This window comes from Colias philodice, chromosome 13, assembly GCF_061535455.1.
Source record: "Colias philodice isolate Cphi_HAF_F1 chromosome 13, ilColPhil1 Martin Lab GWU primary, whole genome shotgun sequence".
Classification (NCBI taxonomy): domain Eukaryota; kingdom Metazoa; phylum Arthropoda; class Insecta; order Lepidoptera; family Pieridae; genus Colias; species Colias philodice.
The window spans coordinates 4,399,414-4,412,240 of record NC_143098.1 but is presented as its reverse complement, the minus strand read 5'-3'; the positions used below and the strand labels follow the sequence as shown (position 1 = coordinate 4,412,240).

The window sequence follows — 12,827 nt, the reverse complement described above, 5'->3', positions numbered from 1 at the left end:
CGGTCCTTATGGAGTTCTATAAGGAGGACTATGCTCAGCAGTGGGTGTCTATCGGGTGAAATGATGATGATGATTATCACATCAACTCCCTGACCCAAAACGAACACCACAGCTAGTAATAAATACTTAATACAGTTATATCCCCAAAAAAGTTCATAATAATAATTAAATAGTAAATGAAATTGTCACATTTGTTTACGTGTGCAGGAAACGTACCATCTATATCATTGAACCTTCTGTGTCGTTAATCTATGCCAATTGCCATGGCAACTATTTATTTATTTTTATTTAATTCAATTAAATTTTTTCGAAGGGTGGCAATTTTGTCTGAGTACAATTCTGCCAATGTCACGTTGGGAAGATAATACACGCTTGAGAAACTAACATTAAAAGACCGATGTCAATCAAATAATTGGTGAATTCTTATGACGTTTGCTTACACCTGCGTGGAAGTGACAAACTATCTTTGTCTTTTTTGTTTATATCATTTTATTATAGCCATCGCTCTTATACAGTCTGTCAATGTCATAAATAAAGTAAATTTTATTTGTGTGCCTGCCGCTGCATGTGGAGCATTTTTTTTTTTAGTATATTGTGAGTATATAACGTATCTATATATAATATCATTGTATTATGCCATGTATTTGCAAATATATCGTCAATAAAAAAACACAATAAATAAACAATAACAGTTAATTAAATATTAATATTATATAATAGCACTGCAAATGTGCCAGTTATACAGCATAGCCCGAAGCGCTTTGGCTAGCGAGTGGTGTTATGTGGCCTCTATCCACGCGACATCGCGCCAGCCCCGAGTGGCTTCTATACAACGCATTTTTTATATGTAAATAGAATAATGGGCCAATATCACAATGGGCAGCGATGGGCGAATAGACAATCACGAGAGAGTAGCCTCTAAATGTATGATCAGCCGTCGTTTTGATGTGTTTTTATCAAAATAAACTTTTTAAAAAAATATTAAAAATAAACACGTAGACACGTAATTATATTATATTTTTTTATGTATAATAAAAATTTTTTGTTTTGTCATCACGCCGTATCGGCAAACATCGACGTTAGGCCAACGCTGCCCATTGTGTAGCTGGCCCATGTTGTGGCCATATGTTTTACGTATAACATGTCATTGGATAGATCACCGGGCGTTATAGATGTCGCGAGATGAGGCTTTTCACTTTTTGGTCATAATCTTGAGGTACTCGAGCGCGTTTTGGGCTGCGGAGGACTGTGCGTCCTTGCTTGTAAGACCTGACCCATAGCACACGGCTACCGGCAAAGTGGACAATTGGACAAGGCACTGGCACCGACCAGTCATTGATTTCTCCTCAATATCCACGTACGTGACTTCAAACGATTGCTCCGATGCGATCTCTTGCAAAAACTTGACAAAGTTAAAGTCTTTGTTGTTCAGCGGTGTCACCTGAAACGTAAAGGTTTTGTGAAATGCATGTTTAGGAATGTTTAATAGATTGGCTATTACACAAATCTAAGATACTAAAAAACAGAAATAATTATATACTATTTGTGTGTTTGTCTAGCTTAGTTACTTTTATTTTAAAATTTGTGTATTATCTTCATTTTTAAAATGAAAGCGTGAGGAGATGCAAAACTCCGTTTTAATAGGCATCATCTGTATTGTTTTTACAAATTAAAATTAACACTAGACTTGTACAATTCAAGACACACAACCTACCTATAAACCATCGCGTTGCAAAAACAAACAACATAAAACGAGCGTGTATGCCGAGCCCACGTGTCAGAAGTGAAACTGCTTTGACAAGATTCAAAGATACCAAAATCATCGCCTTAACCCATTGAGCCCCGAACGGCCCGATCGGTCAATAGATTTTCTATTGTGTCTGTGATTCCGGGGCCTGAGTTATTAATCCATGATGCGACCTTGAAATTTTACTTTCAACGCGACTAAAGAAGTTTCACTTCATACACATGTGACATAGAGCATGCGATTACAGCAAGCATGCAAGTAAAATGTAATGCCGTACCTGCAACTTGGCCAGGTTGGGCCCGACAGACTGTTTGAGGTGTTTGTGAAACTGCGACACCTTGTGGCTGTGACTCGTGGTCAACGTTGATATTTTACTATCTTTCAAGTCGGCATATCGGGCCGCGACACCGCCCTAGAACAATAACACCAATTACAATCACACAGCTGACCAATTTTGAATACATTTCGTATCGGCCTTTTTCATTTTGCGGGTATGTTTTGCTAGCAGTTAGATTCTATTTTTGTTGCAGTGGGAGTTCAAAGGCAGACACGTAAATTGGGATCCATTGCAAAAACATTTATTCACAAGTTACATTACACCTAATTAAGAACAAATTTGCGGGTAGTATGAAATTACAAGCATTCATTCAACATTTGGCTATTAATTCCTCGCAATCAAATAATATCTACAAATAGTTGAGTTTTAGTACAATGCTATCAAAACATACTACATTTGACACAATATATGCCGATTATTCAAAACTACCCCCATTTTCACCAAGAGCGACCCTTCTGTTAAAATCGTTGCCGGAAGCAGGCGCCGACCGAAAGATAGTAAAACACCTGGCCAAGTGCTAACCTTTCAAACAAAAGAGCCACTTAGCGATCATGGCTGTTGTATGAAGCCTTGGCGAGATATTTTCAAGTGACCAATAATTATTATTTTAGCAGTGCAGGTTTTAATCATGATAAATGATAATGTTTGCACATGAGGAGGCAAAATATTTTTATGGGTTAATCAAAGTGATGGGATATAAAATTATATTCATGATGCTTTCATTACGTCATGTAAACAATGAGCAAACTTAAAAATTAAAATTTAAATATTATTAACAGGATAAAATAACTAGACTATTTACAGTGAGAAGGCATATCCATGAATTTATGAAATCCTTAGTTTAGTTAATGCATAAGCTATTTCACAGAATGGTTACTTGGTCTTCCAGGAGAAAACTAAAGGCCAGCCAGCAGTTATATACTTGTTATAATTATTGAACAAGAAACTACCTTTTTCAATGTCTGTTTCAGTCAAATCTGGTTGGACCGATTAGAGTGGAATTACCACTAACACGGTTCATAAAACATAATATAATTAGCAGTTTAATAAGTCACTAAGTTTTTTAGCATGTTAATTTTACAAAATAATTCCATAATACACCAAATGTTGTAACTTTGCACATAAACATTTCCACAAGTTAGTGTTACTCTAAAGAAATTGAATGCAAATTATCTCAGGAATAATCATCAGACAATAAAAAAAAAAGACGTGTGGCACTCGGGGACTGCCGCGGTAAAGCTATTGCATAGCATGCCTTCAAGCCACACCTCCGCGCCCGTCGGAGTGGGGAGCGTGAGGTTTTTTCGTTACGGAATTTCTCGATTCGGGTCCCCGCGCTCAAGGCCCGCGATAGAAGCTATGAAATAGCTTAACAAGAAATTCATTAGATTAGGGGCACCACAAATGACAAAACACAAAATATCCCAGGCATACAAAGCAAGGACAATACCTCTTCCTCAGGCTGGAACGACTCCGGCGGGTTGTCTTGCAGAGCCTGCCACATCTTGTAGGCCGCTTGTCTCTTGGCCAACTTCTTAGCCTTGCCCGTACCTACTTCCCGTCTCTTGAGTAGAGTGCACACGATTGTAAACTGCCTCTCGTGGGGTAGGCCTGGGAATGGTTGATTATCTGACTTTAAAATAAGGATCATGTTCTCAATTTGTATTAATTTTATTTATATTATATGCCGTTAATGTTCTATATAGGAAAAATTAAGAAGTGATATTTGATACTTATTGATGTGAGGGAAATATTGCTTGAAATATTGAATGTTTAATGTGTATAATTGAGTGTAATCAAGTTGGAAAACTTTCTCAGGTACTAATTGAATCTTACTTCAACATTGTGCTACACAAGTAAAGCCCCTTGTTGAAAATCGGTAGACTGTAAGGATAATACTATAGTAACAATAAACACATTTGTATACAACTTATTACAGTTGCAAATTTTATTTCAGTTCAGCACAGAGGCTATTTATCTTACAGGTGTCTTTAAAATAAATCCGCTGGCTGTAACTAGTATGTAAAGGGAAATTTTAGCAAATAGTCAATCAATAAAGTTATTAACTTTAACAAGTATATAAATAAACTCACGTCTATTAACATTATCATCGTTCTCCGCGTGGTAGGAGGGCGGGGGCCAGAAGCGCGACATGCACAGCTCCTGCAGCCAGCCCACCGGGTTGCCCATCAGCTTGTCCTCGAACGATGACACCACCGTGCTGTTACCAAAATAACAATCACATTATTCCGTCAGTCCTCGGATCACAGACACAATAGAAAATCTATTGTGTCTCGGCCCGATCGGGCCGCTCGGTGGTCAATGGGTTATATTATCATGTTTATTCATAACTACATGTTTACGTTAAAATCTTTGTATGCAGTTATAATTCTTTTTAAAAATAAAGTAATGTTTCCTTTCAGCAAAATTTGCCATAATTAGTATTTCAAGTACTTTCCCTCCAGGGCCCATCGAAAATTTTCACACTGTATAGCCTATAGCCTTCCTCGATAAATGGGCTATCTAACACCAAAAGAATTTTTCAAATCAGACCAGTAGTTCCCAAGATTAGCGTGTTCAAACAAACTCTTCAGCTTTATAATATTAGTATCAATTTTACATAGTAACTGTTATTGGTTACTTCATAAAATTTTATTAATTTTCCAATGCAAACCTGTTAAAATGCAATTCATGCAAAAAAATTGTACAAAAAATAATGGTACAATAATCCGTGATCCTAAAAATTAAAAGTAAGACAGCAATAAAAACATGTCTATGTGTAACAGAAAATCCTTACGGCTCTGGTATGTTTCCATTAGGAGGCTGATCAGCTGGTACGGCTCCAGTCAGCTTGTCCAGCAGAGCCTTGGCAGCAGAGTGCTTCGCTTCTTTCTTTGATCTACCAGTGCCCATGGCTGTACAAAAAACTATGATTTAGATAGAAGAATATTTAGGAAACAGATAGACTCTAATACACAACATTTTAATAACCAGTATACAGTCAATTTACAAATTAATACTTTTCCTCTAAAGTCCGGTCGCGGAGCAGAAAGAATTTCGTACAATGACCTCTTTACCTACTGACAGTGGTCACAAACATTTTTGAATGAAGTGCAGTTTACATGAAATATTTGGAGGAGAAAATGTTTTTTACTAATTTATTAAATAAATGTCCTTTATTCATTTACAATACTTTAGTTAGTTACATTTTAACTTTTTCAATAACAACGATATATTATATAAAAAAAAGTGTGCGTGTACAGTGTACACACATAAGAAGTGAAACTTCTTTATGACCTTATTCTTTTTCAAAAAATAATTTACTATGTACAATACGCGATTTCGACTTAGGCGGATTTTGATTGGACATAAAGAGTTTGAGGTTTATTCTTATAAATTTTGAATTCACAAAATCATAATTGAACACCAATCAAGCAAACACAAACCTTACGCTCTCAGGTTAAAGGTTTACAATCCCTTAGGACGGCGGTCATTGCACCTGTGCGAGCAAGGCACATTATTTTTACACGGGAGTGACAGTGACAGATAATAACAGGTTAATGTACGAAATTCTTCCTGCTCCGCGACCGGACTTTACCAGTGCCCATGGCTGTACAAAAAACTATGATTTAGATAGAAGAATATTTAGGAAACAGATAGACTCTAATACACAACATTTTAATAACCAGTATACAGTCAATTTACAAATTAATACTTTTCCTCTACCAGTGCCCATGGCTGTAAAAAAACTATGCTTTATATAGAAGGAATATTTAGGAAACAGATGGCTCTAACATAATACACAACATTTTAATAGCCAGTGTACAGTCAATTTACAAATTATTACTTTTCCTATGGGATTTCTTATTATTATTCTAATTTCACCAGAGTATTAGAAACAAAGTTTAATTAATAAGCATACAGTAACACATTATACAAACAAAAAAGTATTCTGTGGAACATCAAACCTCCATTATTGTACATTAAGAAGGGAAAGACATTTCAATAATTTTTAAATGGCAAATAAATCTAAAATCTTACCAACTAAATCTGCGACAGTAACGCGGTATCTAAATGTAGGCTCATGTATCATGCCCTCAATTTGGACGAGTTCATATTTGGGGACTGTTCCACGCCGAGCAAGTAGTTCTTGCAGGACTGACACTGGTGTCTTCATGGGAAGCGATTCCATTTCCTGAATAAACAAAAATTTGCTTTTAATTCAATATTTAGTGTACTTTTACGAATTTTCAATTAGATTTTCTTAAATAATTTACAAATTACATTCTTTTAACATTGATCCTTTTATTATATTTCATATGAATATACATTGTTACAAAGGACACATCACAAAAATTTTAATTAAGAAAAAATTAATAACTTCAAGAAATTGATAATCAGACTGTTCACACATATAAAGTAGCTAAAAGATGCTTCCAGATGAGTTTAATATTTGAATAAATAAAAAAACACTCACTCGCTTAGCAGCTTCGTCCAACGGCAACCTTTCCGTATTATTAGGCGGTTTAGGTCTATTCTGGTAGCGGCGTCGTGGCCCGTGCGGCGCGTGCTCGCCGTCCGGGCCCGCGCCGTGCACGGGCGGCATGCCGTGCACCACGCCCGGCATGCCGCCGTGCACCATCCCCCCGTGCGGGTGTACTACACCGTCCATCTAGCGGAAAAAGTTATATTATAGTATGAAAATTGTAAATTAATTTATTGTTTTCACGCTAGAAACAGCTTAATGCCTATATAGGGATATACTGGATAGGAATTTAATTAAGACATCTAAATATGTAATATCACTTAGGATGTCTAGTACATGTTTGTTGTTTATCGAAAGGAAAACGTAATTATAACTTAAGAGTTTTTTATATATACAGTGTAAACTCTATATAACGACACTCCATTTAACGTCAAACTCCGTATAACGTCAAGATTTCTCGACTTTGGTTGGTTTATATTGTTGTCTATACAATAATACACTCCATATAGCATCACGCTCACTCTAATTAACGACCACAATAAGACATTACATATAGGAACTAGGACTAGGAAGTACTGACTAAGTTGCCGAAATCAATGAAAATGTAGTTGTCTACATTCTTTTTTACTGACATACCGAAGATTCTCGGAAATGCAGTCGTAGAAAAATAAAGAAAAAATTCTGCACGTTGAAGAAGATGGACAATCTGTCAAAAAATTGAAGAAACCTCAATATGAAGACCTTGATCAAGCGATGATAACATGGTTTCATAGGCAATGTCAAAATAATATTCCTGTCTCGGGACCAATCATGCAATTATCCTTTCTCTCCATTTAACAACCACTCTCTATAACGTCGAAAAATGCACGGTCCCTTAAGTGACGGTATATAGAGTTTACACTGTATGTATATAGTGAAATTGTACTGTACACATTTAAATAATTTTGGCTAGAATACCAGTTAAATAAAAAACTAAACAGTGTAGAAATAAGTGCTTTGTTAATTACCTTATCCATATAACTAGAGATTTTCTAACTTCAAATAATTATTGCAAGTGAAACACTTGAATGTCAAAACAGTTAAAAGATACCATAATAATTTCATATTTTTAAGGAAGCAATATGTAACTATTCTTTTTTTTTTTCTTTGTGATAATGAGATTATCCCAGTATGGCTAATTAGACAGAGTTATATTTACTACTTTAATGCAATTAAAGGCTGCTACTTTTCAATAAAATGAGGACAAAATAATATAGCTCGTTTGATGGTTTGATTTACTAATTTATTATAAAATTACATTTAAAATTTTGAATAAGCTATCTCCTGTTAATTTTTAAATAATACTCTGATGACAGATGATGATGATCTTCTCAGTGTATAAACTCAAAATATTGGCCATTATTTCAATAATTATTACAAAAATTTTGTTTCATTGCTCATCCTGGCTCCGCACCATTTGATCCGGTATAAAAACAAAATAAAAATTAACAGCCGTACAAATAAACGAGTTATAACATTTTATGCAAAGAATAAACTAAGAATAAGGAAAAATCATACAAATAAACACGAAATAAATGTAACCTAGTATAACTTCGTAATAAGTATTCATACTAATGCTATTCCGTCCTTATTACGGCTACCACCCTAGTATAAGTCTGACATAACCGAGTTATAACATATCTTTTAGTACATTGTGCTGTGTTTTACAAGTTTTAGAAGCAATTTTCAATCTAAATTTGAGATAATAGCAATTAGCAATGAGAGTAATACGAGAAGTAGGAAAAGTTGAGCAAATTAATAATTTCATTACGTACCTATTGAAATGGAAAATTTTGTATGAAATGTCAAAATATACGAAATTATGAAAAACCCTTTTGATATTTATAATGATTTATTTATTTACAACATGCGCCAAACCATACATACATAAAACTTATTTCTAAACTTATCACAATAATATACACTTTCGTTGAAAATATAAATCTTCTAAGCCTGGAGTTGTATGTTTTGAGTACCAGTTATGTATTTGGCAACTCTCTATCTCAAAGTGGGTTTATCTTCTGTTCTCCAGATATTGGATAGCGTTATCTATCATTTGCTTGCATATTTAATGATATATTTAAATTATTTCCAATAAATATTTAAAAAATAAATAAACAGAACATCGTATGATGAAACTTCACAACAAATTCGACGAAGTCAAACGAGCGTCAGCAAAATGACAGCACCAAGGCTTAACCGTAGACAATTTCAATGTTTTTCATAATTTTGTGAATGAATTGCGACGTTGCCGCTTCGCGCCTATTGCATAGCGTGAGCATAGATACATCGACGTTATTCCAAATTTATTTGTAAGAAATTATGACATCCTTATTCTTTATTTATTCTTATCATATCTATGCATTGCATAAGGTTTGAATAAGCAAGTTTTTATTTGTACGGCTGTAAGTCTTTGTCAGTAATGTAGCTTTTTGCTGGTGAAAGAATTTTTCAAATCAATACAGAAGTTTCAGTACCCACCTAATCATTTAAAATATATTATTAGATAATTCATCCTAAATTACTATCAGTCTAAAAAGAGTAATTCCCCTTCATTAATTTATGACCCTTTTTTTCAGAAATATAAATTATCACTTCCAATATAGGTAGGTAAGTATAGGTATAATATGTAGGTACTAAAGATGATGCATGCAAAAAAAGATAATATGATCAATTTGTAATTTTAAAAGAATCTACTTATATTTTACGAATTGTTAATTTTTTATTTCCTTTAGGTTTTCATAAAAATGTTCGATTGTTTATAATAAATAATAGCCTATAAGAATTAATTTCTATATTTTACGAATATGGCTTAAATATTGGACATTCACAATAAATACGTATTGCTTAATTTTAATTAATACTTAACATAAACTTAGTATAAACATTTACCAACGAAAATAAACAAAGAATAACTTTATGCAAAAACGATCATAGAAACTCAACATGTGATTTTTGATATGACATGGCGGCCGGCCATTACAACAGCAAAATGGCTTCGCCTTTTCGCCGGTACATAAATATTAATCAATATTTAGAACTATTTATTGCCTTTAAACTCAACAAGACTCTTCGATCTTTTACACATTTAACTTTTTTATTCAATCCCACCGCGCTTCAAAAGGATTTGTTAACGTAAACGTATAGGTACCTTACTTACCATTCTGTGTATTCTCTCCACAACTGCAGACAAGAAGCAACGACTACAAAAATGAAACTATTGGGAGTTTTATTACGATTTATTGAAAACTTATATCAGCCCGAGTATTTTTAACAATGAGAAAAACAATTAGCGATTTGATGAAACAAAAGCAACCGGCAGCTGTAAAATTTATTGACCTCGTAGGACTCGAATGTCATTTGTCACTATTGACAGCTGTTTCCATCCCGATTGGCCAACGACACAGATTATAAACGTCAATTTAAATTAATATTTAGATAGTCTGTCATTTTGAATTCGTGGCGCTTAAACCATGTTTAAACCTCGGTTTAAACCAGTAAACGAAAATTAAACACAGATTAAGTAATTACGTACTTTATGTAGTAACGATTATTCTTATTTGATTTATCGTAAGCTATGAAATATAATGTATATGTATAATAGAAGTTAATAATCCATGAACTAGCAACAGAATTCATAACTCAGCTTCGGATTTCTCCGTTGGTGAGTTGATCAGTGGTTTAAAGCAGCTGGTTCATTTAATTTACCAAGTGTCCCTATATATTATTTCCAATTCCGTTCTCATGCTGGACGCATGCCGCGCTGGTACCAATATCTCACTACTGACGACTGTCAAATTGTACTAAAATAATTAAATACATTGTTGCAGAGGCGAAAATCTGAAAAACAAATATTATTAGAGTTCATATCACCGCACACTGAAAATTTTATCAATCTAAGTTAGGTATACCTTCAAATAAAACAAAAGTTGGCTGAAAAATTATGCTGTATGCAGTAGAGTATAATTAAGATTTTAGACATTAAATTGTCGGTCTTTTGTCGGGTATATAAATCCTACCGCGTTTGAAATCCTTAATAGATAGTCAATACTTCTATTAGGTCGAGACTCGAGAATAAGTTTTAATTATTAATAATAAAATGTGTAGCTTACATTAAACAAAAGGGTGGCATCTACAGGAAAGAAACCGTATAAGTCAATTTCTACAGACTGATATTTAAGAAGTGTTGAAAAATGTTGAACCTGAAATTAATAATAGTTTTTTTTACAGGCATTTACAATATATATATTTTTGTATTGCTTAATAACAAAATATTAAAATATCAATAGTCTGTACCTCCATAAGCCACCGTAAATCCTTGTTTTCTGTGGGAATACAATGTAAAAACTGCCCGGTTTTTATTGCCTGCAAGTAGAATATAAAACAAATGAATTTTATAACTTTTATATTATATTAAATCAGTAGATAATAAAGCCTTTATTAACTTCGCATACTAAACCTTAAAACCTATATTTACATAATATTACATAATAAGTACCTAAATAGTTTTTCAAATATTACTATTATGTTACTGCATTAGATATCTATAGTTAGGTAGTATGTGAAAAATGTGGAAAAAATCTACAAACATTGATCGTAAGAAGGGATTCAAATCTTTATGGTAAAACGTGCCGTTGAGATTGAATGAAGAAAGTTTTATTTATTTTTAAACAATCTGTCTTCCTGACCGATTTTCAGCGACCGTTGTTTATTTAAACAAGATTTAAACAATTACCATGATAAAAAGGCTTGATTGACTATTGATAGCACGAGGGAGGCTCAAATAAGTTGTCTTTCTATTTCTGGAATTTAGCACTCGAAATATTAGGTATAAACAGACACGCAACAAACTTAATTAGGTAAATGTGTGTAATGCTGTAATAATAATATTATTCACTTATTTTATATGAAAAAATTAACTCTATCACAAACGAAGCCGTTGAAGCATCTTCGTAAGTTGTATTTTTTGTTTGGAATGTATGTACGTACCTCAAGTTTCAGAGCACTACCAGAGTAGGCTAGAGAAAACAATTTTATAAGTTGATAAGAAATCCAGGAAAAGCAATTAAATAGTTCATGTAGAGTTAGGTCTCTATCAACAACTATTCCATGATATAATATATGCGCCTCGCTAACCAAAGCATGAAAACTCTGCATTATTGAAGCCAACATTGGACCTTGGAATGTTTTATTAATATCAATTTTCATATCGAACACTCTCCTGTATACTATTTCCATTTGTCTTAGCGTCATCTTTTTCACTTTTGGTTTTACTTCATAAAATGTTGAATCCTTCGAATGTTCCTCATTATCCGTAAATTTACAATGCGCGTTGATATTTCTTAAAATGGCAGTTACTGTTATGACCAACATGGTATACAGTGCGTGTAAAATAAATTGTATTATTTGTGGAATATTAAACGTAAATATCACTAATAGCCTCTTCCACGCTCCTTCCTTTCTTGATAAATTTATACTTAACTGGGCGATTATAGTTAGACATATGCCTATGAGCGTTAAATTTCTCTTTAGATACAAGTCTTCTAAAATGAGTCGTGATTTCTTTGAAGATGGTATACTTTTCCATGTTGAGACTATCATATTTAAAATGCGAACGTATCTGGCACGATTTATAAAAGCACAAACATAAGCTATGCTACAGAGCAAATCAAAATTCGTAAACTCCAGAATGTAATTTAACTGCGTTGTTACTTCGTTATTGAATTGGGGTTGTTCTGCAGAAAATAGCACATCACGAACGTGAAAGAATCCAAACAAAATCAGAATCAGCATAACAGTAAAACTACATAACGAATTTAAATATATGGATTTTGGTATGACCGTAAAAATTTGTTTCGATTTAGAAAATTTTATGCTGTGTGGTGTTAAGCCGACCAGAGAAGCTATTAGAAATATTGGCTTATTTATGTCTTCAATCTTTACATCTCGACTATTTATAATTTTCGCAAAGATTTTATTTTGCCTAAACAAAAACATTTCTATTCTGCCCTGATATTTTTTTTATCTAAGTAGGTAGAGTAGTAAAGTATATCCGACCACTGTTCACTATTTTATAACGTATATTCCATTTTAATCCATATATATATTCATAAAAACCTATAATTATAACATGAATATGAAATAATGTTTCTTGTTCAAGTGTTATCATGACTCTACTTTGCGTGATATAGGTACAACAAATAATATGTACGAGTGAT

At 33.4% G+C, this 12,827-nt stretch overlaps 2 protein-coding genes across 5 annotated transcripts; both read right to left on the bottom strand.

Annotated features, from left to right (window-relative positions):
- Positions 1-409: 409 nt before the first annotated feature.
- LOC149483336 (protein Loquacious-like) lies at positions 410-9,981 on the bottom strand. 4 transcript variants are annotated; one of them, XM_089702407.1, is made up of 8 exons: positions 9,770-9,979; positions 6,562-6,756; positions 6,126-6,279; positions 4,882-4,999; positions 4,178-4,305; positions 3,535-3,713; positions 2,025-2,159; positions 410-1,441 (listed from the first exon to the last, which is right to left on the bottom strand). In XM_089702407.1, exons 1-8 carry the CDS (start codon positions 9,770-9,772, stop codon positions 1,193-1,195), a joined length of 1,161 nt encoding a protein of 386 aa, XP_089558533.1. In that variant the 5' UTR covers positions 9,773-9,979; the 3' UTR covers positions 410-1,192. The 4 variants fall into 4 exon arrangements, with proteins under 4 accessions (XP_089558533.1, XP_089558534.1, XP_089558535.1 ...); XM_089702408.1 differs by having other exon boundaries at positions 3,535-3,695; positions 9,770-9,977; XM_089702409.1 differs by lacking the exon at positions 2,025-2,159 and having other exon boundaries at positions 9,770-9,981.
- A 408-nt stretch (positions 9,982-10,389) lies between these two features.
- On the bottom strand, positions 10,390-12,606 carry LOC149483335 (uncharacterized). The gene is made up of 4 exons (XM_089702885.1): positions 11,599-12,606; positions 10,906-10,974; positions 10,722-10,811; positions 10,390-10,449 (listed from the first exon to the last, which is right to left on the bottom strand). The coding sequence occupies exons 1-4, from the start codon at positions 12,604-12,606 to the stop codon at positions 10,390-10,392; spliced, it is 1,227 nt and encodes a 408-aa protein (XP_089559011.1).
- Positions 12,607-12,827: the final 221 nt, after the last annotated feature.

Coding starts and splice junctions, on each gene's coding strand:
- LOC149483336 (XM_089702407.1), bottom strand. Junction 5,000..6,125: donor TACTGTCGCAGATTTAGTTG/GTAAGATTTTAG, acceptor TTTTTTGTACAG/CCATGGGCACTGGTAGATCA. Junction 2,160..3,534: donor CGTTCCAGCCTGAGGAAGAG/GTATTGTCCTTG, acceptor TTATTGTTCTAG/GGCGGTGTCGCGGCCCGATA.
- LOC149483335 (XM_089702885.1), bottom strand. CDS start 12,606: ATGTTTTTGTTTAGGCAAAATAAAATCTTTGCGAAAATTATAAATAGT. Junction 10,975..11,598: donor GTAGTGCTCTGAAACTTGAG/GTACGTACATAC, acceptor TTCTACTTGCAG/GCAATAAAAACCGGGCAGTT. Junction 10,450..10,721: donor ATGCCACCCTTTTGTTTAAT/GTAAGCTACACA, acceptor TTTGTTTTTCAG/ATTTTCGCCTCTGCAACAAT.